The sequence below is a fragment of the Carassius carassius genome, chromosome 15 (assembly GCF_963082965.1).
Source record: "Carassius carassius chromosome 15, fCarCar2.1, whole genome shotgun sequence".
In the NCBI taxonomy this organism is placed as follows: domain Eukaryota; kingdom Metazoa; phylum Chordata; class Actinopteri; order Cypriniformes; family Cyprinidae; genus Carassius; species Carassius carassius.
The window spans coordinates 30,675,181-30,701,120 of record NC_081769.1 but is presented as its reverse complement, the minus strand read 5'-3'; the positions used below and the strand labels follow the sequence as shown (position 1 = coordinate 30,701,120).

Below are 25,940 nucleotides of genomic sequence, written 5' to 3'. Positions count from 1 at the left end.
TAATGCTTTTTTATCAGATCAGGCCACTTAAGGCCAGGAAGCCGGTCGATGGTCCACTCTGACGAAAAGGTAATGTCATTAGCTCAGGCTGTGATTGGCAGATGCAGCCAGAGTGAGGTATCATGGGACTGATCGACCGCCTCGGCACTACTGTGATGCTGAGATTCATAAAATCACTCATTTATATATTAAATATTGATACTGACTGATGCCCTTTCCTGGAGATGGTTGTGGTTTTATTTGTCTTTATTTAAAAGTTTTAAAGTAGTCCAGCAAAACATGTCGCTGTGTCAAACTGGAATAATAGTTTGTTTTGGTCTTGTAGCAGACAGGTTTAAGGTTCAGTCGTTTTTCGGAGATGTAAGCCACATGGATCAATATAGCTCCAATCAAGACAGAAGCCTCAACCGCTAATGAATACAGGCTGAGCCATGCATGCATCTCCATCCAGACTTAAAAACAGCTTAAAATATTCCAGGATGCACCTTTTTATTTTTTTATTAAAGCTGACCACCTTCATAAACAAACAAATAAATAATGCATGAAAGAAAATAATGCATTAATTATTAATCACAGAGGAAAAATATAAAGGAAATAATGGTTGTTTTCCCTTCAGAACAAGAAAAATATATATATTTTTCAGAATGGTGTTTTTTGAGAGAGGATTGCTTTGGTGACGTAAATGGCTGTTTGTAGGCATGAAAATGCCTTTTTTTCATTTCAACAACGGCAATGTTTTGTCATAAATTAAAACACTTATTGACATATAAAGAGGAGAGTCTTATTGGAGTATGTGTGTAGGGGTCAAAGTTCATCACCCATGGTAAGGTCACAATTTGAATGGTTATTAATGGCTTTTAATGATCTTGCACCATAAGGTCAAATGGGCCTCTAATAATGTAGTTTTTACATATTGGTTTTGAATATAATTTCAAACAATATGCATTTACGATCTCATTGACTCATAATAGAAATATAGAATGGAATACAAGAACACAATGGAAATGGATCCTCCCTCTGGAGTGTTCCTTCGCTCAGCACCTCAGTGATTGACTGGATCCAGCTGATCACAGCACTTCAGAGCTCGTCGGCTTTATATTAACAAAGTGAAGTGTTACTCACCATGTTTCTGCAGCCCTTGGCCAGAAAATGCTGACTTGTGTACTAAAACAGTAATTTAATTAAATATGGCTTTGGGTGGCAATGTATCATAGCAATGTATGTCAGATATTTAAACATTTGTAAAGGTCCTCATTTTACTTTTACTGAAGGCTCAGTTTGTATGGGCCGCTGAGACGAGGCAAAAAGACTGAGATGTGTTCATTGCCTCTTTTCATGGTTGGTAGACATTTGAATTGTGTCGGCACTATGTAGGTCATTCACTCACAAAGGCCAAATTGCCAGTTCTGGCACAAGCCTAATACAGTGTATTGGTCCAAAAGCCATTTTCCCTACTTTTAATCATTTTACAAAATCTTTAATACATGATATTGTTTAAAGCAGCAGTTCTCAACCTTTTTGTCTCCAAGGCCGCACTGTTGTCCACCACAACATTAGAAAGCCCCTTAACGTGTAATTGTTTGGATATGGATTGAGTAAAAAAAAAAAAATGTTGTATATTTTATGGCATTTTAAGAGTTAAAATTACAATATTTTTTGCCAGTTTTCCATGAGTTTTCTAGGTATGGAAACTATACTTTTTAAACTATTTTCTCATATATTCATGTTTCCTGTGGGAATACTGATTCTTCAATGAAAGAAAAAAAACAGTTGTTGATGGGGTCAGTAAAATAAGGAATATATACACTTTTTAATTTAGATTTTAATGCACATTTTGTCTTATTGTACATTATTTAACACTTATTTTGTTTAGGCCCCCCAGTGGGCCCTGGATCCCTGGTTGAGAATTCTTGGCTCTCAAGGCATGATTTTAGACAGATACATTAAACTTTGTAATATAAAATAATATTATCATTGTATATAATTGCTCAAAGAAAGTGTATACAGAGTTTGGTTAATTAAACTGGTTAGTCTGAACAAGATCACTTTGGTTTTAATTTAGAACAATGCAAAGAAGAATTACAATAAATGCACTAACTATTTGTTAGAGACAATTATCTAATTAAATACAGTTTTTTTTCAAGACAGATCATGGACACAGTAAAATTCAGTTATAGTAGATTTTTATCAGCAGTAAATCTACTCTGAATGCACACAGAGATTCACGTTCTTATGTTTCTCCCAGTAGTGACATTCTTCAGGAAAACTCGACAGAGCAAAGCTGTCCTTGTGACGGCTGACGGCATGAACCAGAAACCCAGCTAACTGATTCTCCAGAAGCTCCACAACAGCTTTGGCGTCTCCCTTCCTCGCAGGGCCTTCCATCATCTGCTTTACGCTCTCGTTGGACACAGGCTGAGGGTTGCTGCTGAACGAGATCACCAGGTTGGTGACATTTCCTTGAGATACTTCAAAATAATTCTGTCCGGCCACACACTGAAAGTTTTGTCCGGCTCTCAGGTTGCTAATTTTGCCCAAGTTACTAATGACTCTGATGGACCAGCTCACCCAGTCGTACTTCTTCACCAGGAAGTCCAGCAGTTCCTGGGCCGTTTGCTGAAGGTTCCCATCCTCTTTCTCCTTCACAAGCCTCTTGATATCTAGTTCAGCTTGCTCTGGAAACGAATCCACACATTTCTCTATTGTTTCCTTCATTTTCGTCTCAATTTCTTGGATCTTTGTGCTCCACACTTGAATCTTCTCCTGCTCTGATTCCTCACCCTGAGTAAGGAAACAATATCCCAGCAGAGCGATGATTCCCAAGCAGAGCAGCTCCTTCAGTCTGACGCAGAAGTCTTCCAGGACCCTTCTGTTTCTGGCCTCGTATTGTTCCACGACATCCAGGATCGGTTCCCCAAATGTGCTGTTCCCCATCAAAGCATCATAAAGCATGTAGAGGTTCTTCTCTCCTCCTGTTTTGGGAAAATGCTGCAAGAACAAGCGTTTTCTAACCTCTCTGTACTCAGGTTTGGCCTCCAGAATATCTATGTATTTTCTAAACTGGTTGCATATATTTTCCTCCACAGAGAAGAACTGGGAATCCAAACGTCCCTTTTTAATCTCACAGTTGATGTCCTCTATTTGAGATGAGAGGACATCTAGTTTGCTTCTCACAACTAGAAACTGATCTTTGACATATGTGATCTCCTTGCTTTCCACATTGTCCAAGACCAGCCTCAAAACTGGTGCAGAAGCTTCAAAAAGAGGACACAGCTCCCCAACAGCGCTGGCCAGCACCTCTGCTCCTCTTTCAAACATCTCCATTACAGCTTCAATGGCCTCCTTCTTCTGGGCTACAACCCGCTCTAGTGGACTGGACATTTCTAAAAACAACCAAAAACAAATGCCTTAGTTTGTGGTACTATTAAAATATTTTTTGAACAATTAGTCTGTTTTATTCCAAAGTGCATAATGTAAAATAAAAGTTGCAAATGCAATGTATTGGTCAGAGATTGTTCTTTCATAAAGATGGAATAATTTTTGCCTGAGAAAACTGAACGTCTCCATTTGTTTTATATTCTAATTGTTGAAACGCTTTAGTTGTAAATAAATCTCAGAAAACCTTTAGAGATATGAGAGACAAAAAAGCTGAAGTGCATTCGGTCAGATAAATTATAATCATATTTTTATGTAAAATGTAAATTTTTTTCTCATATTTGTTTTAAAAACTAAACCATAGTCCTTCGTGTTTCATCACAGTCGAACGTATTGAGAATACACGAAACTCCTCACGTTGCTAATTTTACACGATAGCCTACTGTGCCATCCTCATCTTCTTCCATTTTAAATCCGCATGCATATTAATGAGAAAAAAAATGGCAAGCACATGGCAAACCTCTAAATAATCACATTCAGAACAGAATTAAAACGAGTTGTGCTTAAAATTATTTCATGTAGATATGGCACAACTGGATGTGCCATCAAGGACACACCTCGAAAAGCGTTTTAAAGCGCAGTCTCCCTCGTAAGTACCCTACGTGTGCATCACAGTAATTTACCCCAGCAGAAAATACTTCAAACAGGTTTCTCACGTCTGGCAGGTTGAAGAGCCGCTGTCCGAAATTCAGGTTACCCTCAGGTATTGGCTCGAGGAGGATATTTGTGATCTGAGTTAGTGTGGAATGAACAGAGAGGCAGTGTGCGCGCGACAGAGAGGAAGTTGCGCGCGCTGAGAATGCGTAAGGATGATTTTGGTTTGGAAAGTACTTGGCAACAGTCGGATTGTCTTTATTTTGACGTGCTTGGCTGGAGATTGCGCTTTATTCGTAAAATGGCAACAGATAGAAGTGTTCTGGACTGTTTTTAGAGAGAAATAGCGCGTGATGTTATGTTCATCAAAATGAATTGCGCGCAATGCGCAATATGGAGCTGCTCCGGTGGATCACAAGAAACATGCGCAGATATTTTCCATACTGGGATGGCAGGTATTTCACACACTACTGATGTATTTAAGTGCTTAACGAGTTTATATTGTATTATGTTATTTTATTTAAAAATAGCATATTATATAGGCTACCACCTTCATCCAGGGGGAAATCTTTTAGTAGCTATTCTGTAGCTAGTAGCCTATGTTCTCTGAGTGTGTGCTAATGAAGGAGGGTTTAAATGCAAATATTATGAAATCAAGCGCGGGTTAAAAGGAAAGAAAAACGAAGTCACATGGATTATTGTACGTATATGCAAATCAATTGTTGGATAAACATTGTTTTGCTAACAATCTACAAATAAGCGTGTGAAAATAAGTCAGGTGTGACCGTGTGTCTGAACGCGTCATAGACGGCTGACACTGCTGAACATGATGACTTATTCCCATGAGACCGACAGAGGAGGTGTCTGCACTGTAATGTTTTTCAGCCTTGTAGTCTACTGACTGGTATTAAATAAATTACTGCTTTAAATATTCAGTAGGCCCATTAGACTACGTCATATTCTGATTCTGATTATTTTATTGGGGATGCCATTTTCATATTTCAGTTACTATGTTTTCAGTTTAAAGTTTAAAATAAAACATTTTTTTTTCTTTTAATCACATAAACCCTCTAATATTAGACATTTTTGTATTTTCTGTCCACTGAACAAAAATTACACAATAATAGTTTAATCAACACAATAAAACCAAACTGGTATACATTCAGTTGAATTGAAAGCGTATTTTTTCACAAACTGCTATCTATCTATCTGTCAGTCAGTCAGTCTGTCTATCTATCTATTTATATTTTCCTAAATTCATTAATTAGGCCTGCACTTTCCTTTTCCTCAAGTAAAATGCTAAAACATTGCTGTTTTCTTTTTCATTTTGGCTGTTTCTTGAATTATTTTGTGGATCACAACTTCTCCAGAAAATCCTTAACATCTTCCTTTCAGAATCGTGTCCATATGATTGCCTCTCCGACTTGTCTTAAGTGTCTTTGCAAGTTTTTCTGGCTGATGGCGTGAAAAGACTCAAGACCTTTCTTCTGTGACGTCACAAGAGGTAAAGTAAAACTCATTAATGTTTATGTTCTCTTAAATGAAATCAGCCTAGTAATATCTCACAAACTACTTAGGATTAATCCTGAATATTTTGGGAGGAAAATGTATTATTTGTGTGAAAGATCATAGATTTGGACTATTCAAAGACAGTTTTGCACGTGGTCCAGAAAGCCCTAACTACACCATTGATTGTACTGTTATTTAAAAACATCTTTCTGGAAACGGCAGTAGACAACGAACTTAAAATAGTTATGAAAGTTGTGAAAATGACACAACTTCTTTTTTTAACAGTGTATGCCATTGTAAAGACTATCCCTCACAGTCTCATTTTTATTCACGTTAAAATTCGTTGTAGCCTCTAACCTGATTAAATTCTGTTGTGTAGGCAAAACTAATTCAGTTTTTATATAGAATAGTAGATGTTTAACCAGAGTCCATTTTGAAAGTTTCAAAAGTCTGAAATTACCTTGTATAACCTTTTGTGTCTGTGGCATTTGATGCATAGATAGCCTACTTTAAACTTAACATAGTCTGTATTCACTTTTTTGACACGTGCAATATAACTAGACATCATCATGCCATATCATATGGCAATTTAAACTTATTATAGCTGCATATTACATGCTGTTTTTACATATATTAATAATAGGTGCTATACACATAATATGCATTAAGCAGTAGCAGTATGCCTGTTTTCATATTTTTACGTCTAAACTCAGTTTATGATCTTTTCCTGCCATCTAGTGGCAGAAGAACATCTAACAAGAAAAAGCTCCTTCAAAGGTCCCTCCACCTACTGTTTACGTCAGAATGTAAGCCTTTAACATTCTATTCTATTTCTTAATATTATATATATATATATGTATGTATATATATATATAATTACATTTCTGATTAATATGATTAAATATACAGTATATAATGAATTTCAGTGCAAGTCAAAACAACTTGTAATAGTTTTGATTCCTTGTATCTTTATTGAAAAAATTAATGATATTGTACAGCATTATAATTGCAACAGCATTCCAAAGACTGAATAATAAATAAAAAAAGTTATTTTAACATTGATTTGGAAATTCAAGGGTTCCAATCCATTAGACATTCAAAAAGCACACAGAGAGATTATGGATGAACAAACACGATTATTTAGATGAACTTCAGACTAAATAACAGACTAGATTATTTAGACTAAACATGCAGCACTGTACATTGTGCCAAAAATAATAAATAAAACACAAGATACAATTAAATGCACACTAATGTGGCAAAAATATGAATAATAAACATTTCAGATCTAAATTTTGATCTTGGTTTGCACACACAGTAAATTTCATGCTCTTTATTTTGCAACATTTATGAATATATATATATAGAGATATTATATATGTATTTTATTGAATACATGTGTATATACTATGTATTTATTCAGGAAACAATTGTTCATCATGTAGTAAACTTTCAAGGTGAAACTGCTTATTAGCTTAAATTACGTTTATATAACCACAACCAGCATTCTTTAGATTAGTGTGACATATCTTGGTCATGTAGTTAAACTGAGGCAAGGCATATAGAAAAAACAAAACAGGATTACATAAAATAGATTACAGGAAATGATTGTGTACGCTTCAGCATGACCTGCGGTCATCAGGGAGATAACGCTGCAGGTCGATAAAATCTATTAGTGTAAGAGGAAAAGGTAAAGCACAAAGGCAATAAAGCTTTCACGATCACTTGCATCTCCTCAGCACCTCCTGCATTTTCTCCTGCACGTTCCTCATATTCTCTTCCCACTCTTTGTTTCGAGATTCCAGATCATCCCCCAGGATGCCGTAGTAGCCCATCAGAGCGATGAAACCGATGCAGAACAGGTACGCGAGTCGAGTGCAGAGGTTTTCCATGACATGCTGGTCACCCTGCGAATGCTTTATGTAGATGTCTAGGATGGGCTGGCTGAAGAGTTTGCGCTTCCCCATCACACCTTCGTAAAGCGTGTACATGTTCTGGTCATCTTTGTCATTGATGAAACTCTCTACAAAATCATCCTTCTTGCGTTGCACTTGCTCCGGTTTGGCCTCCACGATCTCCATGAATTTGCGGAACTGATTGCGAATGTTTTCTTCCACCTCGTGGTACTGTTTGTCCACTGTTTCCTTCCTGATTTGCAGCAGGGCTTGACTGTTCTGCTGTGAGATTTCATCCAGGGCTCGATTCACGCTGCCAAACTCATGTTTGAGTTTCTGGATGTCTTCATCGTCCACGTGGTGTAGCACCACCTGGATGAGAGAACCAGCCACGCCGAAGATGGGATTGACCACCGCTGCTGCAGATGAGATGGTGGCCACGCACTCCAGAACCTTCACTAGACCCCTCTTCAGCTTCTCTGGATCATCAAATATCTCATCGTCAGCCATTGTCTCCGGAGGAAGATTTTCTCAGTTAGATTCTTATCGGTTAGTTCACCTGAAAAAGGAAACATTAAATTTATTCAGAATTTAAATCCATAAAAAATATTTAACATGCATTCTTGCTGTTACAAGAACATTCTGGGGTCAGTCAGGGATCATAGAAACACGAATAACTATGAGTGAAACAACATCTAAAATCATTAAAAAAGAAATAAATTGTTTACTTTAAATGTAAACTGAAATAAATTATATATATATATATATATATATATATATATATATATATATATATATATATATATATATATATATATATAAAAGCTAGTTTATCATTTTAATTTAGTTTAACTTGGTGTATTAAAATAACCACACATATAGACAAAAAATGACAAAAACAAAATTATTTTTTAAAAATTTCAAATGAATTTGAGAACTGAAAATATACAAATAAAAATCCAAATATGAATAAAACTAATATTAATGAAACAATACTATTAATAAAGAAAACAGGTTAAGCTCAATCAGCATTTGTGGGATAATGTTGATTATCACAATCATTTTGCTTCTTAAAAACGCAAAAAATGAGATTTCAGTAAAGCACTTATGAGGTAAATTTTTGGAGTTTTAAAGCTTTTTTATTGAACGCTCACATTAATTCTGTTAAAATGTGCATATTATTTGTGTTGTAAATCTATATATTGATTTTTTTAGGCGTTATGTTGCAATGATGACGAAGTTGTGGAAAAAAAAAAAAAGAAAAAAAAAATAGTAAGGGATTTGTTTACACTAAAATCATGCTTACGTGCATGCTTGTGGCTATATTTGTAAAACTGAGTATTTACTGTCTAAACCGTGAGTATTAAATGTGTAAGGATTGGCCCTTATTCACTACCATTGTACAGCAAATGCCTCAATGTAACCCAGAAAGAAAGAAGTGGAAATTGTAATCAGCATTATGCCATAAATTATGTTAATTTAGTTTAACTTGTACTAAACCTGGAATTTTTCTTTCATTTTCTTTTTCAGATTAGACTGATCAAGCATTCTGCCTCTGAAACATTGACAGGTTTGCATTTAATGCAAATCAGTGCAATTTCCATATTCACCTGCAGTCTGCACTCAGTCTTTAGTGTGTTCACATCATGAAGTGACTTGGCAGAAATCACATTTGGTCATATAAAATGACAAATAAAGAGGCTTACTGCAATGACATGACAGAAAAAAAATAGATTTATTTATTGTGCAAAGAATGAGAGATGTTCCACAAAACATAAGCAAACAATTATATAATAATTCATACGAACTTGTGTAACTCGCATCAAAGGGTATTATGATTTTTTTTTTGCAATATATTCAGCAACAATAATGACCAAAACATGCTTAACATACTAAAAAAATTTTTTTTAACTGCGATATACAGTGTTAAGAACTTTGCACTACTTCAGTATTGCATTGAAAAGTCCATTGGCAAGCAGGAAAAGATTCACCCCTTTTACACCCCACACGATTTATTTAAACTTCCTAATTCAAGACTTTCAGCATATGAAATGAATAGTCTCAGCAATTGTTCAGTGCAATGTTCCCACTTCAGTTTTCCTCAGTGCACTGTTCCAGAACTTCTTGCATCTTGGCTTGAATTTCAATGACCCTCGGGCACCATTTGTCTCTCACTTCATCCTCGTCATCTTCAGTGACGGCGTAGTAGGCCATCAGTGCCATTAGACCGATGTAGAACAGGTGTGCGATGTGAGAGCAACGGGCCTCCATCACCTTTTTGTTTCTTTGGCAGTTCTCCAGGTAAACCTGCAGCATGGGCTTCCCAAACAGAACGGCACCCTTCACTCCACGGTAATACGTATCTAAGCTGAGATCCATCTTATCATTCTCGTAGATCTTCACAAAATCCTTCATGTGACGATCTGAGTGCTCGGGGTCCAGTTTTACATTTTCCAGCATGTTGTTGAAAGCCTTGTACTGATGCTTGATGATTTCCTCATGTTTACCATAAGTCTCATTGATTTCGTCGATGCGGATCTGCCGCAGGGTCTGCTTGTTCTTCTCTGAGATGGTTTCCAGCTTCTGATGGATCTGTTTGAAGTCCTTGTCCATCTCATTTTCCTCCTCATCCACGAGGCCTTTCCTAACCACCCCAACCACTGAAGTCACAATCCCAAAGAGAGGGTCTATGTTGGAGGCGAAGGAGGAGATCTTCTCCACATAGCACAGCACTTTGACCGCAGTCGCTTTGATCTGCTGTTTTTCTGCCATAGATGGGTCTGAATCTTTGGTTCTTCTAGGCTTTCAGTCTCGGCTGATTCTGAAATGAAAGGAAAACTTGTTTTTAATAAACCATATAAAAACAGCACAGACCATAATGATACTGCAAATAAAAGCAGGAACTAAAATAGTATTTTCATGTAAAATGTACTGAAATTACCTCATAATTACCTAATATCTTGACACTGAACTTGCATTGAGAAATGCATTGTGGAATCGCCTTTATTTGTTTATACTTTATTTAAATTTATACTTATATATTATTTTGAGTAAATTTTCCATTTCATTAAATTATAAAAAAGTCCAGTGCAATTCAAACTGACTATTTTACTTAGTATTTGTGCACATTTCGTATTGTAAATGAAAATTAGTGTATCATGCTGTTAGCTTAGAAATTAATGAATTCTCTAGAACTTTTATTTGAGAAGCCTATGAAGAGTTTCCTAAATTGGTTACTTGTGAGGTTTACTGATCATTAAATTCTACCTTAAAAAACAGTGGTAGGTTTTCTAATAGGATTATGTTTTCTCTTTCTTTGACCGTAAAAGGTTGCTGTCCAGTTCTGAATCTGCGGTGTCCTGGGTGGAAGTTTTCAACATTTCCAAAGTTCTACCTTAAACTATACAAAGTTATATACTATAAAAGATCTATACCTACGTATATAGCAACATTCAGTTTATTTATAAGCCTTTGTGCTTTAAGAATGGAAGTTCACAGCAAGAACTGACTCAAATCCACACATTATTTAATAGTAATCAAAAACCGGTTTGCACAGGAAAACAAACTAAACTTGTAATTCTACAACTAAAACAATGCAGTTGATAAGCATGTTGTGCTTGACATACCCATTCAACCATGTGGCATAATGAATGATGTCATACTTGTGGGTTCACTCAAGTTTTCATTTTCTATAAATGAAAAGATTTTCCAAAAGCAAGAGTTTTTTCTATAACATTCAGTTCATCTTTGTCGGGTTGGTAAAATAGGTTTCTAGGCTGAATGAATGGCAGGATGGCTTGTAAACAGGCTAACACAATTAGCTCAAGAGCGAGGTTAGACAAACAGCATCGTTCAGATACATGAATCAGCAATAGAATTTCATTTTCATGTCTCAGGATGCATGTTTAGTAAAACCTAGAAGCAGGACAATGTTCTAAGCTACGGATCTTACCTGTAAATGTGTCTGTAGCTGCTCAGTTCCTAGTGGTGCTGCTGCTGTTTGTACAAGCAGCCACCATTTCACTGTCCGGTCTGAGAAACAGCCCCTCCCCTCTTTGTCATAAAAGGAAAGGGTGTGGGAGTGACTCATACCACAGCAATGCTGATTGGTTTAGAAGGGGGAAAAAAAAGTATGCAGCTTTTCCGCAATCCTCTTTCTGAAGAACACGCACACACCCTGCATGGAAAATGGCTGCAATGCGTTCTGCCAAGTTCAGTTATGGATCTTGTCACTTGTAGACAAGAATGAATAACTAGGGGAGCAGATGAGTAAATTAGAGATCATTTGGTTTGTCTGTGTAAAAAAGAGGAATAAGAGGAAATTCTGACTTTGACTAATCTAATATTAATGCATGAGTCAAAAAAATATAATACACGTGAAAAAAAAATAGTTTATAGACATCAAACACACTGTATAGATAGTAAAACTATTCTTACAGTCAATCACATAAAAATGTTCTATTCATTCCACTCGTGGTTCATGAATGAGGTGGTGAGTGTGTAAAAATTTAGGAAGCAGGTATATCTTGTTGTGGATTTTCTAGTTAAGTGAGAAAAACCCACTGAAGAATGAGCAAAGGATGAATATACTGTACGGTGAAAGGAGAGGCTGTCGGGCAACTGTGCGTGTCAGCTGCCATTTGAACAGCTGTGAGAGAGTCAAGTTCATGACAGATGCATGCTGTGAGCTGGGCTTTGTGTGGGTTTGTTTTTTTAATAGAATGCCAGCAGATTTAATTCAGTAGGTAACAAAGTAATGTGCATTGTGCTTGGAGGAAAAGGTAACATTTTCACTTTGTTTAACAATGAATGACAATGAGTGTCACCTTTAACCAGTAAAGACAGGAAAATTAATTCTTACGTTGCAGTGAGAAAAACTGGATGTCCCAAATGGAGATCTTGTTTTCTTGTTCCAAGGACCTGGAAAAAAGGAAAGAAATTTTAGTAAATTCAGTGACTTCTAGCAAAGCATATTCGGAAAGATTCAGATCAGTTGTCCGTTTAAATTGTAAGAATGACTACTGATAATCTTGGTATTATCAGATGTTTTACACAGCATTCTATTGTTTTCCAGAAAAAGTATATATAAATATTATTATTAGTATTTTTTTTTTTTACTTTTCTTTTTTGTAGAGCGTGGTGAGAAAAAAAACAAAAAACATTTCTAAACCCTGTTAGGTTAAAGGTTTTTTGATGTCAAAGTACATTCTGGCTTGTTAAATTATATGACTTTTCATCTGAATATTATTGCATAATCAGAAGCTAAACAGTATGGTCATAAAAATATATTAGTTATAGTTAAAATTTTTTTAAAAACTCAAAAATAACTTTTAGAGAAGCAACAGGCTATAACGGAAACCGGAAGCCCCATTTCCACCTCACAGCAACTTCAGCTTCATACCTTAGTTTTGACTATTAACCCAATATTTTTAACCTCGATTCATCCAGAGGGGGCAGTAATTTTCATTTTTAGATTTAAAAAAAATTAAAATAAAATTACAACAATCAAGACATGACAAAAGTTTTCCACTGACACTGATTACTACTTAAAATGTGAACAAAACTCACATTTAATGTTAAAATATCTGTTAAAATTCTTTTTTTATCTTGTAAAAACATTTTATACATATAGTACAGACCAAAAGTTTGGACACACCATCTCATTCAAAGAGTTTTCTTTATTTTCATGACTATGAAAATTGTAGAGTCACACTGAAGGCATCAAGGGCTATTTGACCAAGAAGGAGAGTGATGGGGTGCTGCGCCAGATGACCTGGCCTCCACAGTCACCGGACCTGAACCCAATCGAGATGGTTTAGGGGTGAGCTGGACCGCAGACAGAAGGCAAAAGGGCCAACAAGTGCTAAGCATCTCTCGGGAACTCCTTCAAGACTGTTGGAAGACCATTTCAGGTGACTACCTCTTGAAGCTCATCAAGAGAATGCCAAGAGTGTGCAAAGCAGTAATCAAAGCAAAAGATGGCTACTTTGAAGAACCTAGAAAATGACATATTTTCAGTTGTTTCACACTTTTTTGTTATGTATATAATTACATATATAATTCCACGTGTTAATTCATAGTTTTGATGCCTTCAGTGTGAATCTACAATTTTCATAGTCATGAAAATAAAGAAAACTCTTTGAATGAGAAGGTGTGTCCAAATGTTTGGTCTGTACTGTATATATTTATGAGCAAGATATAGTATCAATTTATCGGTTATTAAAGTTTTTTATATCACTTCATGGCTCAAAGAATATGACTTCTTATGAAAGCCAATACTATGGAATTATAACTCTGAAGAAGCATAAACGGTTATATATTTTTTATTTTTTTTTTGGCATGGCAAATAAATATCTGATTTACAAGTTAAAGCAATTAAACAGTGAAATCCACGTTATCAATGTTTTTTGATGTCAAAGTACATAATGGCTCAATAAATAATACAACTTCACAGAAATATTACAGCATAATTCTTCAGAAGAATGGCTATAGTACGGTAGACAGGCCCGGACACACACATGTGCACAATCAAGGTTTTAAATGATAGGGTACTATTTGTTGGAAACACCTCTATCTTATCCAGGATTTACACTAACAGGTTACAGTGTAAATCACAAAAATTCATTGCCAATAAGATGGCTGTTCACAGAATGCTGTATCCAAGCATATTAACAGAAAGCTGAGTGGAACTAAAAAGTGTGGAAGAAAAACATGCACAACCAACCGAGAGAACCGCAGCCTTATGAGAATTGTCAACTGGATTCAAGAATTTTAGAGAACATCACAAGGAATGGACTGAGGCTGAGGTCAAGGCATCAAGAGCCACCACACACAGAAGTGTCAAGGAATTTGGCTACAGTTGTCGTATTTCTCTTGTTAAAACACTCCTGTACCTCAGACAACGTCAGAGGCATCTTAAGGAGAAGAAGAAATGGACTGTTGCCATTGGTCCAAAGTCCTTTTTTCAGATGAGAGGAAGTTTTGTATTTCATTTGGAAACCAAGGTCCTAGAGTCTGGAGCAGGGGTAGGCAAGTTCGGTCCTAGAGAGCGGCAGACCTGCAGAGTTCAGCTTCAACCCTAATCAAACACAGCTGAACCAGCTCATCAATCCATTCAGGATTACTAAGGTACAGGCAGGTGAGGGTTTTTTTTTTCAGGGTTGGAGCTGGACTGTGCAGGACTGCGGCTCTCTAGGACCGAACTTGCCTATCCCTGGTCTGAAGGAAGGGTGGAGCTTCTCCAATATCCCAAGTTGCTTGAAGTCCAGTGTTAAGTTTCCACAGTCTGTGATGATTTGGGGTGCAATGTCATCTGCTTGTGTTGGTTCATTGTGTTTTTTGAAAACCAAAGTCACTGCACCCATTTACCAAGAAATCTTGGAGCACTTCATGCTTCCTACTGCTGACCAGCTTTTTGAATATACAGATTTTATTTTCCAGCAGGATTTGGCACCTGCCCACACAGCCAAAAGCACCAAAAGTTGGTTAAATGACCATGGTGTTGGTGTGCTTGACTGGCCAACAAACTCACCAGACCTGAACCCCAGAGAGAATCTAGGAGAAACAAGAGACCAAACAATGCAGATGAGCTGAAGGCCACTGTCAAAGAAACCTGGGCTTCTATACCACCTCAGAAGTGCCACAAACTGATCACCTCCATGCCATGCTGAACTGAGGCAGTAATTAAAGCAAAAGGAGTCTCTACCAAGTATTGAGTACATGTACAGTAAATCAACAATTCACTGAATGTTTTTTTTAAATTGGTTTTATGAAGTATTCTAATTTGTTGAGATAGTGAATTGGTGGGTTTTTGTTAAATGAGCCAAAATCATCACAATTAAAAGAACCAAAGACTTAAACTACTTCAGTCTGTGTGCACTGAATTTATTTAATACATGAGTTTCACAGTTTTTAGTTGAATTACTGAAATAAATGAACTTTTCCTCAACACATTTATTGAGACGCACCTGTATTATATTTAATTTGTGTTAAAACTCGAAAAGAACTTTCAGAGAAGCAACAGGCTATAACCCTCAATTTCCACCAGATGCGTTACGGCTCCGCTGCGTGACAGCTCCGTGTTCCGTCGTCCGTCAATACCCACCAGGTCCGTATTTGTTGCGTAACGGCTGCGGTCATGACTGACAGCTGACGTCACGATGCCCCATGTAATCTCGCGAATTCTGGTGTGATCGCGCGATATGTAGTTTCTATAAACAGAACTACCAAACCAGGAACAGTTTTCCATCCGAAGGAGTATAGGATAGAACTCTTTTCTTTTCTCTTTTCATTTCTTCATCCATCGTGTCAACGGGGTTAAAACTTCAACAAGCCTGTCTCCGCCCATTATGACGTTTTCAAGGTGTAGTGTAGGGAAATATGAGCGCGGTGTATTTTATTTTGAAAATTAAACGGATCTTTTATTTTGTTTCTGGCTGTTCTGTTTTGTCCCTCGACTTCCTGTCCTGCGTACTCTGCCCTGTAGTGCTGCGGAGCGCTCCGGCATCCGGCAAAAATAGAAGCTCTGCGTATCTGGTCCCGAGGGCTGCGGATCGCCGGAGTCGGAACACAGCTGTAACGCATTCAGTGGAAATACACTCATTGACTTTAGATTGACTCCGCCGCCGTGACGGAGCCGTAACGCAGCCGTTACGCATCTGGTGGAACGAAAAACAGGAAGCCCCATTTCCACCTCTCAGCAACTTCAGCTTCATACCTGACAGTTTTGGCTGTCTATAGACATCTACCCAATATGTTTAACCTCGATTCATCCAGAGGGGGCAGTAATTTTCATTTTTAGATTAAAAAAAAGTGTGACACGGATTACTACTTAAAATGCGAACAAAATGAACATTTAATGTTAAAATATCTGTAAAAAAAAAATTCTTGTAAAAACATATGAGCAAGATCTAGTATCAATTTACCAGGTTATCAAAGTTTTTTTTATATCACTTCATGGCTCAAAGAATATGACTTCTTATGAAAGCCAATACTATGGAATTATAACTCTGAAGCATAAACAGTTATGAAATTTATGTTTTATTTTTATGTTTTTGTTGGAATTTCAAAAATAAGATGATAAGATAAGATCTGAAATACAAGTTAAAGCAATTAAACGTTATAAATTTTTTTTTATGTCAAAGTACATTATGGCTCAATAAATAATACGACTTCACAGGAATATTACAGCATAATTCTTCAGAAGAATGGCTATAGTACGGTAGACAGGCCCGGACTAGGAATCCTTGGGAGCTCTAAATAATGTTTTCCCACATCCACACACATGTGCACAGTCAAGGTTTTAAATGATAGGGCACTATTTGTTGGAAACACCTCTAGCTTATCCAGGATTTACACTAACAGGTTACAGCCTGTGATCACATCCTCTATCATACAGGATTTACATCAAATGATTGAAACAATGCTTTCCTGGACCAGCAGCAATCTTTGTAATAAGTGTAAATAGTAATTACACTATCTGTACTTTATATTGGCAGATACTATTTGCATCAGTATTTTTGTATATTAACAGAATAATAACATAGGGACTTATTCATGAAACTTGTGTGAATATGTGAGTAAATTCAAAGTAATCTGCCCATAAATCAGACCTTCCCGAAAACTCTCCTCCAGATTCACAAATGCTTCATAAACATCAGATTCGATAGTTGAACATGTGTATGTGTTACGCATCCAGGAACATTCTGGACTCCCTTCTCAGGTTTGGCTCCAGTATATTTGTAAGTATATAAGTCGCTGGGGTATATTTGTAGCAATAGCCAAAAATACATTGTATGGGTCAAAATTATTGACTTTTCTTTTATGCCAAAAATCATTAGCATATTAAGTCAAGATTATGTTCTATAATGTTATTTTGTAAATTTCCTAATGTAAATATATCAAAACTTCGTGGCCTAATGGTTAGAGAGTCGGACTCCCAATCGAAAGGTTGTGAGTTCGAGTCCCGGGCCGGCAGGAATTGTGGGTGGGGGGAGTGCATGTACAGTTCTCTCTCCACCTTCAAAACCATGACTTAGGTGCCCTTGAGCAAGGCATTGAACCCCCAACTGCTCCCCGGGCGCCGCAGCATAAATGGCTGCCCACTGCTCCGGGTGTGTGCTCACAGTGTGTGTGTGTGTGTGTTCACTGCTCTGTGTGTGTGCATTTCGGATGGGTTAAATGCAGAGCACAAATTCTGAGTATGGGTCACCATACTTGGCTGAATGTCACGTCACTTTCACTTTCATTTGGACAACTTTAAAGGCAATTTTCTTAATATTTGTAAATTTTTTGCACCCTCAGATTGCAGATTTTCAAATAGTTGTATCTCTGCCAAATTTTGTCCCATCTTAACAAACCATACATCAATGGTAAGCGTAATATTAATTTCTCGATTGATGCTCAGTCATTGCACAAGTAGGATGGTTGGTCAGTGTAGCATTCGTCCCAATGATTGGATGGCTGGTGACAGTGACAAGCTGTATTTTTTACCCAAAGTTGAACAGTAATCAACCATAGTCTCAGCTCCAAAAGAAAAAAATAAATAAAAACTGAACAAATAAAAATGTTATGATGGCAGTGCATCAAAACACAGTGTCATCAGTTTGCCAAAAAGAACATTGTTTTACGCACCATTAACACATGAGCAGTTGTACATCTCTTTCGTACCAACTAACATTTTGAAAATATGAATATTTTCATGAGTTTGAAAGTCTATGTCAGAACGGCTTTATGAACAATTTACACACAAATTTGTTCTGCTCGTTTCATGAATGAGGCCCATAGAGTGGTGCACTTGAACCCGGGACTATCACATCAAAAGGTTAGCTGAGACTGACTCTCTACAGTCTACACCACTGTAGCCATTGAATTTAATGCGTCTTTTTTAAATGTCATCCAGACATTGGTGGTCGGAGGTACTGTAAAAAGTGTTTGCCAACAAGTGCACTATTTGCACTTAATGTAAAGACACTACAATTTTTTTTTTCCCCTTGCTTGGGCCCCTGGGCCTGTGCCCATAATGACCATTGAATAATCTGGCTCTGACAATAACTATAAACATATAAAACTTAAAAAGCACTTTTTTTTAACAGGACAGCAGACTGCTGTAGGGCTGTCTCTTTTAGTGCGAAAATCGATTGCACAGTCGATGGGACCAACCAAAAAAAGTTTCAAAAATGAAAATAGGGAATCGATTTTAACCAAATATGTACCCTATTAATTTTAAAGGATTTAACAATTAAAAAATATAGATGTAACAAAACTCACAAACAAGCAGAAAAAAGAAAATAAAGAATTCCAAAAGTGCAGTAGGCGTTGCGAAAGCTAGACAGAAAATACCAGCAATTTTACGCGCCTATAAGACCCAGTGACGTCGAAAGCGACCTCTTACAGGAGATGCTGAGTTATGAAAAGGAGCCACCATTGCCTGCTGAAAGCGACCGGCTTGTGTGGTGGAAAATTGGCAGTAATACCCCCACCTTGCGCAGCTGGCAATGAAGTACCCGGGTGTCCCTGGGACATCAGTGTGGTCAGAGCGCATCTTTTCAACAGCTGGACATATAGTGACAGCCCTAGACTGCTGTAAGAAGCTCAGGCAAATTCATAATCACCTGAACAATTATCTTCAACAAGGGGCCTTTAACATTTACACGTGTGCATGGGAGAAATTTTAGTAGTAGTTCTGTTCTAGTAATGCTAGTTTATGAGAGAAGAGGGTGTGAATTAAAGTTCACAGAACAATTATGTCTTGTGATGTAGCTACAATGCAGCTGCCTTTAGGGGTTAAAACTGTCCAACTTTTGGCTATGATAGGACTGTACTGAGGGCTTAGAGGAACAATTTATTAAGCAAAAAGGAAAAAAAGGGGGGCTGCAACTCTAAATAAGAGGAGGAGCACATGTTTACTGCTCTCATTTTCCCATTAGAGACACAGACCCTTGTTCCTGATCCATCCAGAGGGGGCAGTAATTTACATTTTAAGATTTCTGATAAAAACGGCAGACAGTAACAATTAAAGCGTGTGGTAATTTCCTCTGATGCCCCCAGGAGGACTAAAATGTAACCCTTTAAATGCTGGATGGTTTTAGGATATGAATATCAAAGTTACACCTACATCCTCAATTCTTACGTTCTTTCAGTATTTAACCCTTAGTTTATCGGTATGCCTTATCTTATGTTAAAATCATAAATAATAATTATGTAATCATTTATATTAACTAAATTACTCATTTAAATATAATTCAACTTTCCTCCATTTTCATGGACATATGAGACATAAAATCAAAAGATGAATCATTTTTTATTAATAACTAACTATATAGTTTTATAGGCTATATCGTCCATGTCAAAAACTGAACAAAGGCCCTCTAAAGTGACTAATCGGAGACTAGTCCATACTATGCACTTAACTAATCCCATTCTCTAGGCTTATAAATAATAAATAAATAAAAATTGGTTCAAGGTTCCTTTCAGTTAACAAAACCATAACTTTGATTATTAATTACTTAACTGTAAATATTATTTTTCCCCCTGAAGTTTTATTTGAAAACTAAATATGCATGAACACAGTGATAACCAACACAGAGTGTCTAATAATTCATGAAGAAACCAGTCCCAACAGCATTCTCTACTCTGAGGAGCGGCCATCTTGAAAGCTCTTTAACAGTTCACTCAGAGAAGCTAATTTGTCAAAATTGTCTTCCAAATTCACACAAATACATAATAGTATCTATGATTTACATGCTTTTATTTATCAAGCACCATCATTAACATGCTTCCTCTCTTCTTTTCTACAGCATTGCCTGCATGTCAAATTGGCCAAGGGATAAAGACACAACAATTGCAGACCATCTTTATCAAGCTAAAGCACAAAATAGAACATCTTCCTTTGTTTTCTCAACCAATGTGAGTATTTTAAAGAGTCTGAAGCCCATTTGGAGCAGCTGACTTCAGCCAGCTGCTGTCCACCCTGTTATAGCTCCCCCTAGCAGCTCCCTCCATATTTCCGTGTTTATGCTAACCATGATATCTATTTTCACCCTATACAGACACCATCCCATGATCTGTAAAAATCCATATACTGGCATGCATCAGGGCTAGTGTACATACAACCCAAATGAACCCATGCATCCATTAGTGACCTGGGCATTGGAGAACACAGCTCGTCTTACCTCTTCAGATTGCCCCCTTCGTCTTCAAAGCCCCAATCCTGACTGTACTTCTTCTTCCCAGCAAACACTGCAAAAGAGGCACTTCCATTTTAAACTTGATATGGAGGGGTGTTCAAATTGGACTATACCGTTTAAATTGGTGTACAGATGGCTCTAGAACTTCAAAAAGGGCCCTTTGTCCACCATATAATGCAAGTCTCCACTTGCTACATTACAGAGGCATATATGAACCCCTGTTGACCAGCCCCCTCATCAAGCTAAAGATGACCTCCCCCAATGACATTAAAATATTTTAGGCTTGCAACAGTTAGATAGTCTATACAGAGAGTCGACTGTCACTTCTGGGGGCAGCTGAGGGCGCAGACAGGCTCTAAACAGGCCAGCTGCCAAGCTCTGCCATTGGTTACAGCTGGTGCAAAGCTATTCATGGGGGACTTTTTATTCAAATAAAGCTTTATATAATGAATTAAAGGTTAGAATGAACCAAATGTATTAAAATAAGGCACAGAGTTAAAAAGGACACCCTTTCAATGGTGTCAATGCGTTTCCAAATACTGTAGGACACTTGTTTCTAGTGATAATAATAAAAAGTGATAAATGAAGTGCCTAGACATGCAGAGACACAAAAGCTGGCCATTTTGTCTGTAAAATGGTGCAAAAACAGGATATGTGTTTTAATTGTCATGGCTAGAATATTCTGACGTCTCAAAATATAATGTCTGCTGAAACTGAAAATAACCCCTGCAGGAACATAGATGAGTGCACAAAGGTGTGAAGTCGCAGGATGAGTATATAAGGTAGAGTTGTTGAAAAAAAGAGGACATCTGGGTATTGAAAGGTATATGTAGGCCTACATAAGGTTGTTGTTGTTGTTTTTAATCTGTAATTGTATTTTTGCCATGAATGTCTCACATATAACATTTTTCTATTTTTCTGCTGTAAATAAATGTACTTTAATTTCTAATGCCAAATAACTATGTACTAGTTTTAATCCAGCACTAGGGTGGTGTGTATTTGAAATAAATTGTGTGCCTTTTATACACACATACACATTAAAATCATTCCATCACCACTTTAATTCAATGTTAAACATTTAGAATACAATGCAATTTAAAAGAGCTAATTAAAAGCCCCTGACTAGTGTCAGAGTTTTTTTTTTCAGTTTATTCCAATTATGTGCATTTTTTTTCTCATGCTGTGCATAGTACAAAAGAGTCCAGAAGTACATTTGTAAATCTTAAAACCCTCCCCATCTGCTCAGCCATCACATTCCTTATTATGTAGCATGTAAATGAAAACCTTGTGTGAGTTTTATATATAAACTAAAACAAAAGAGCCTGTAAATTAAGATGACAAGGAAGAGAAGGTGGTGGTCCTATGATTTTACCCTATTCCTTGTTTTTAACTGGGTAAACAGGTCTCCTGCAACAGTCATTGGTGCAGTAGCAGTGTGTGATTTAGCTTTAAACATGCTTAGAAACAAAACTGAATGAAATGAAATAATAAAAACGCTTACCGGCTTTGTGCAAAAACTGAAGCAAAAATATGAAGCGCCAAAAAAAAGAAGAAAAACTATAGACAAGGGAGGGATTTTTTGTTAAGTCAGCAATAGGCCTAGTTTAGAACAAAGCATTAAGTCATTTAAACATTTAAAATGCGCAAGTAGCCTATCAGTGCAAATACTATGCAACATCCAAGTGAAGGATTATTTTCAGACAGGCATCCGTTGACTGCCTGAGCCACGTGTGTTCTTATCCCAAACAAACAATACACGAGGCCTGTGAAATCTGATCTAATGCGAAACATCGCGAAATCGTTTGCAAATTATACTGGTTCTGGTATGACCTCAGGAATTAAGACAATATATAAAGGTAGGATAAAAACATAAATGTCAAACCGAGACTCACAGACACGCTTAATGTCGTGGATTGCTTTCAGAGATATCGTTGATTCGTCGCGTCCATCAGTTCTTGTGATGGACGACGTCAGCACAGCGTTACTAATTTGTACTCAGAAGTGAGTTAAATCTCACTTTGATGAGGTTTTCGTTGTGTCTGAGGTCAGGCATTAATTAAATCTTAAAAGAGTCTTGCATTAAAGATTATTTGACTATTTTTTTTTTTGTTGGTTTTGCGTTTTTTGTTTAAAGGATTTTTATTAATTTATTTTAAATCAGCTCGTTAATTAAAAAACGTTATACTGGGCAGACTAATGTGCAATTTGTATTTGTTCTGCCGTAAATACAGTTATGATTGGCATAAATCATAAATCTGGCAGATTACAAAATAAACGAGGTGTAAGGATGCATTAACAGTCCCAGTGATACTTAGTGTCTTAATATGTTTTTCTGTGAAGTATCAAGTCTTACAATTTATTAATGCTTTATATTGTTTTTTAAACATTTCGAATTCAAGCTCCTGAAAGAAATTGACACATTTCCCCCCACATTATTTTTTATCAATAACGCCAAACCACTGGATAAACTTATATTCAACACCAGATTACAATAATAATCACAGAGTTGTGTAGTATGTATCACTGTGTATAATGTTGTCTTAAAATATATTTTAATACTATTCTATTGACACACAACATACTCTACTATGAAATGCCAAATAAAAGCCTGTTCCACCTTATGTGCAGTTGTCTTCACCTATATTGCATTTCTCCATATATTCTCCATATGTTACAAGTTGTAATTGCACAATATAAGCACATTGATGTGAAAATTAAGTATGAAAAAAGCCATATTGTTGGTTGTGTATGTAACAGGATTAATTATTTCATATGTTGTGTGTTAGGGTTAATGTCTGATGACCAAATCCTTTGGTGTACTATACCCATATCTTTCTTTTGTCATTAAGCACATAGAAACTGGAGTAATGATATGTTTTTCTGGTGTTTTAGGAAAAAATGTGTATATCCTGCTTTTCATGACTGCACCACAACTGCAAGGAAAAAGATCAGGGAACATTTGACTTCTCATGATATGACTCATTCAGTGCTGTAAGTCTCTAAAGACGTCTTCAGTACTCACTCATACAATATATGCTGCATTTAAGGCATGTGACATAAATGGACAATTCTTGACAGATCACATAAATATTAGTTGTCAAAATGTTTGCTGCTAAACTGCTTTTAGATCTTTGTTTCAGTTGTTTCTGTGATGTACTGAAATATAATTACAAGCACTTCATATGTTTCAAAGGCTTTTATCGACAATTACATGACATTTATGCAAAGAGTCAGTATTTGCAGTGTTGGCCCTTCTTTTTCAGGACCTCTGCAATTCGACTGGGCATGCTCTCAATCAACTTCTGGGCCAAATCCTGACTGATAGCAACCCATTCTTTCATAATCACTTCTTGGAGTTTGTCAGAATTAGTGGGTTTTTGTTTGTCCACCCGCCTCTTGAGGATTGACAACAAGTTCTCAATCGGATTAAGATCTGGGGAGTTTCCAGGCCATGGACCCAATATTTCAACATTCTGGTCCCCGAGCCACTTAGTTATCACTTTTGCCTTATGGCACGGTGCTCCATTGTGCTGAAAAATGCATTGTTCTTCACCAAACTGCTGTTGGATTGTTGGAAGAAGTTGCTGTTGGAGGGTGTTTTGGTACCATTCTTTATTCATGGCTGTGTTTTTGGGCAGAATTGTGAGTGAGCCCACTCCCTTGGATGAGAAGCAACCCCACACATGAATGGTGTCAGGATGCTTTACTGTTGGCATGACACAGGACTGATGGTAGCGCTCACCTTTTCTTCTCCGGACAAGCCTTTTTCCAGATGCCCCAAACAATCGGAAAGGGGCTTCATCGGAGAATATGACTTTGCCCCAGTCCTCAGCAGTCCATTCACTATGCTTTCTGCAGAAGATCAATCTGTCCCTGATGTTTTTTTTGGAGAGAAGTGGCTTCTTTGCTGCCCTTCTTGACACCAGGCCATCTTCCAAAAGTCTTGGCCTCACTGTGCGTGCAGATGCGCTCACACCTGCCTGCTGCCATTCCTGAGCAAGCTCTGCACTGGTGGCACTCCGATCCTGCAGCTGAATCCTCTTTAGGAGACGATCCTGGCGCTTGCTGGACTTTCTTGGACGCCCTGAAGCCTTCTTTACAAGAATTGAACCTCTTTCCTTGAAGTTCTTGATGATCCTATAAATTTAGGTGCAATCTTAGTAGCCACAATATCCTTGCCTGTGAAGCCATTTTTATGCAACGTAAAAAATGTTGGGTTATTTAATCTACCCAACCGCTGGGTTATGAAATGCTTTACCCATTATGGGTTATTTATATGGAATTTGGGTTATTTTGTGCAACTCATGCGTTGGGTCAAAATCCATCAACCCAACTTATTTCAGTTGACCCAGTACATGGGTTGTTTGTGCTTCGAACCTCATCACATCATCACCAGAGTCCACACACCGAGAGCTCAACACAGCAGAGAACCTGAATGCTCATCCAGCGAGAAGAAGAAGTAATAAAAGGTATGTGTACACTACATGTCTAATTCACTTTGTCTGTGTTAAGTTACCTATTAAAGTAGTATATTGTCGAAGCAAGTTGGTTGGTTTGACAAACATTGTAGCTAACGTTAGCCATTATCATGGAAGCACTGGTAGCCTACAGCTTATCCGTTTGGTCTGAATTATATTAATTAATTAACTTTAATTAAACAAGTTCATAATGCCCATGAGCATATAGTCATGTTTATTGAATTCGCCAGGCTAATTTGAAAGGTAGTTTAAAGCTAACCAGGTGATTCGCCAGTTAACTAGTTTACTAGCTAACAGGCTGTCAGTTGCTTTGCCTTATTTTCTGGCTATAATGAGCGCTTGTTTTTCCTGAAGCTTTTAATGTGACGTGAAGGAATAACACCGTGTTTGACTGATTAAAATAGGTAAAAACAGTGAGATAATCTGATTTTGTGAAAGAGAGAATTTTATTTTTATTCATGTGAATTGTAGATATGCGGGGCTTGAAAGTAAATCAGCACAGGGTTAATATAGTCTGCAGTGGTGAGAAACCAGGACTCTTATTTTGAAAACAGAAAGGAGGAGCTGTGTGCGCGCCTGCGCCCTTACATCTGCAGAGCATTTGGTGAGACGTTACACGGATGTTTCCTCATCAAATTTTCCTTTTATTTTGCAGGTATTATTGTTACAAAAAATTGATAATATGCACACGAGATCTGTAATGTAAATGTATATGTTCATACCGCTGATATTTCACTGCGGTCAACCCAGCCGCCAAGTAGAAAAGCACGGTCAATCTAGCTGCCACGTTATCGGGATTGTGAATATGTTGATATGCAGACTGTCCGCCATTTTTTGAACGC

At 37.1% G+C, this 25,940-nt stretch overlaps 3 protein-coding genes across 6 annotated transcripts; all 3 read right to left on the bottom strand.

Annotated features, from left to right (window-relative positions):
* Positions 1–691: 691 nt before the first annotated feature.
* LOC132158866 (protein rapunzel-like) lies at positions 692–4,224 on the bottom strand. 2 transcript variants are annotated; one of them, XM_059568473.1, is made up of 2 exons: positions 4,092–4,224; positions 692–3,383 (listed from the first exon to the last, which is right to left on the bottom strand). In XM_059568473.1, exon 2 carries the CDS (start codon positions 3,379–3,381, stop codon positions 2,200–2,202), a length of 1,182 nt encoding a protein of 393 aa, XP_059424456.1. In that variant the 5' UTR covers positions 3,382–3,383; positions 4,092–4,224; the 3' UTR covers positions 692–2,199. The 2 variants fall into 2 exon arrangements, with proteins under 2 accessions (XP_059424456.1, XP_059424457.1); XM_059568474.1 differs by having other exon boundaries at positions 4,059–4,196.
* Positions 4,225–6,856: 2,632 nt separating this feature from the next.
* LOC132158867 (protein rapunzel-like) lies at positions 6,857–22,558 on the bottom strand. Of its 3 annotated transcripts, none has more exons than XM_059568476.1 (4): positions 22,513–22,558; positions 20,606–20,672; positions 12,295–12,353; positions 6,857–7,992 (listed from the first exon to the last, which is right to left on the bottom strand). In XM_059568476.1, exon 4 carries the CDS (start codon positions 7,941–7,943, stop codon positions 7,260–7,262), a length of 684 nt encoding a protein of 227 aa, XP_059424459.1. In that variant the 5' UTR covers positions 7,944–7,992; positions 12,295–12,353; positions 20,606–20,672; positions 22,513–22,558; the 3' UTR covers positions 6,857–7,259. The 3 variants fall into 3 exon arrangements, with proteins under 3 accessions (XP_059424459.1, XP_059424458.1, XP_059424460.1); XM_059568475.1 differs by lacking the exon at positions 22,513–22,558 and adding an exon at positions 22,122–22,489; XM_059568477.1 differs by lacking the exons at positions 20,606–20,672; positions 22,513–22,558 and adding an exon at positions 14,158–14,439.
* On the bottom strand, positions 9,135–11,713 carry rpz2 (rapunzel 2). Its single transcript, XM_059568478.1, has 2 exons — positions 11,386–11,713; positions 9,135–10,254 (listed from the first exon to the last, which is right to left on the bottom strand). The coding sequence occupies exon 2, from the start codon at positions 10,203–10,205 to the stop codon at positions 9,525–9,527; it is 681 nt and encodes a 226-aa protein (XP_059424461.1). The 5' UTR covers positions 10,206–10,254; positions 11,386–11,713; the 3' UTR covers positions 9,135–9,524.
* Positions 22,559–25,940: the final 3,382 nt, after the last annotated feature.

Bases quoted from the DNA above. Each gene is read 5' to 3' on its own strand.
- LOC132158866 (XM_059568473.1), bottom strand. From the start codon at position 3,381: ATGTCCAGTCCACTAGAGCGGGTTGTAGCCCAGAAGAAGGAGGCCATT.
- LOC132158867 (XM_059568476.1), bottom strand. From the start codon at position 7,943: ATGGCTGACGATGAGATATTTGATGATCCAGAGAAGCTGAAGAGGGGT.
- rpz2 (XM_059568478.1), bottom strand. From the start codon at position 10,205: ATGGCAGAAAAACAGCAGATCAAAGCGACTGCGGTCAAAGTGCTGTGC.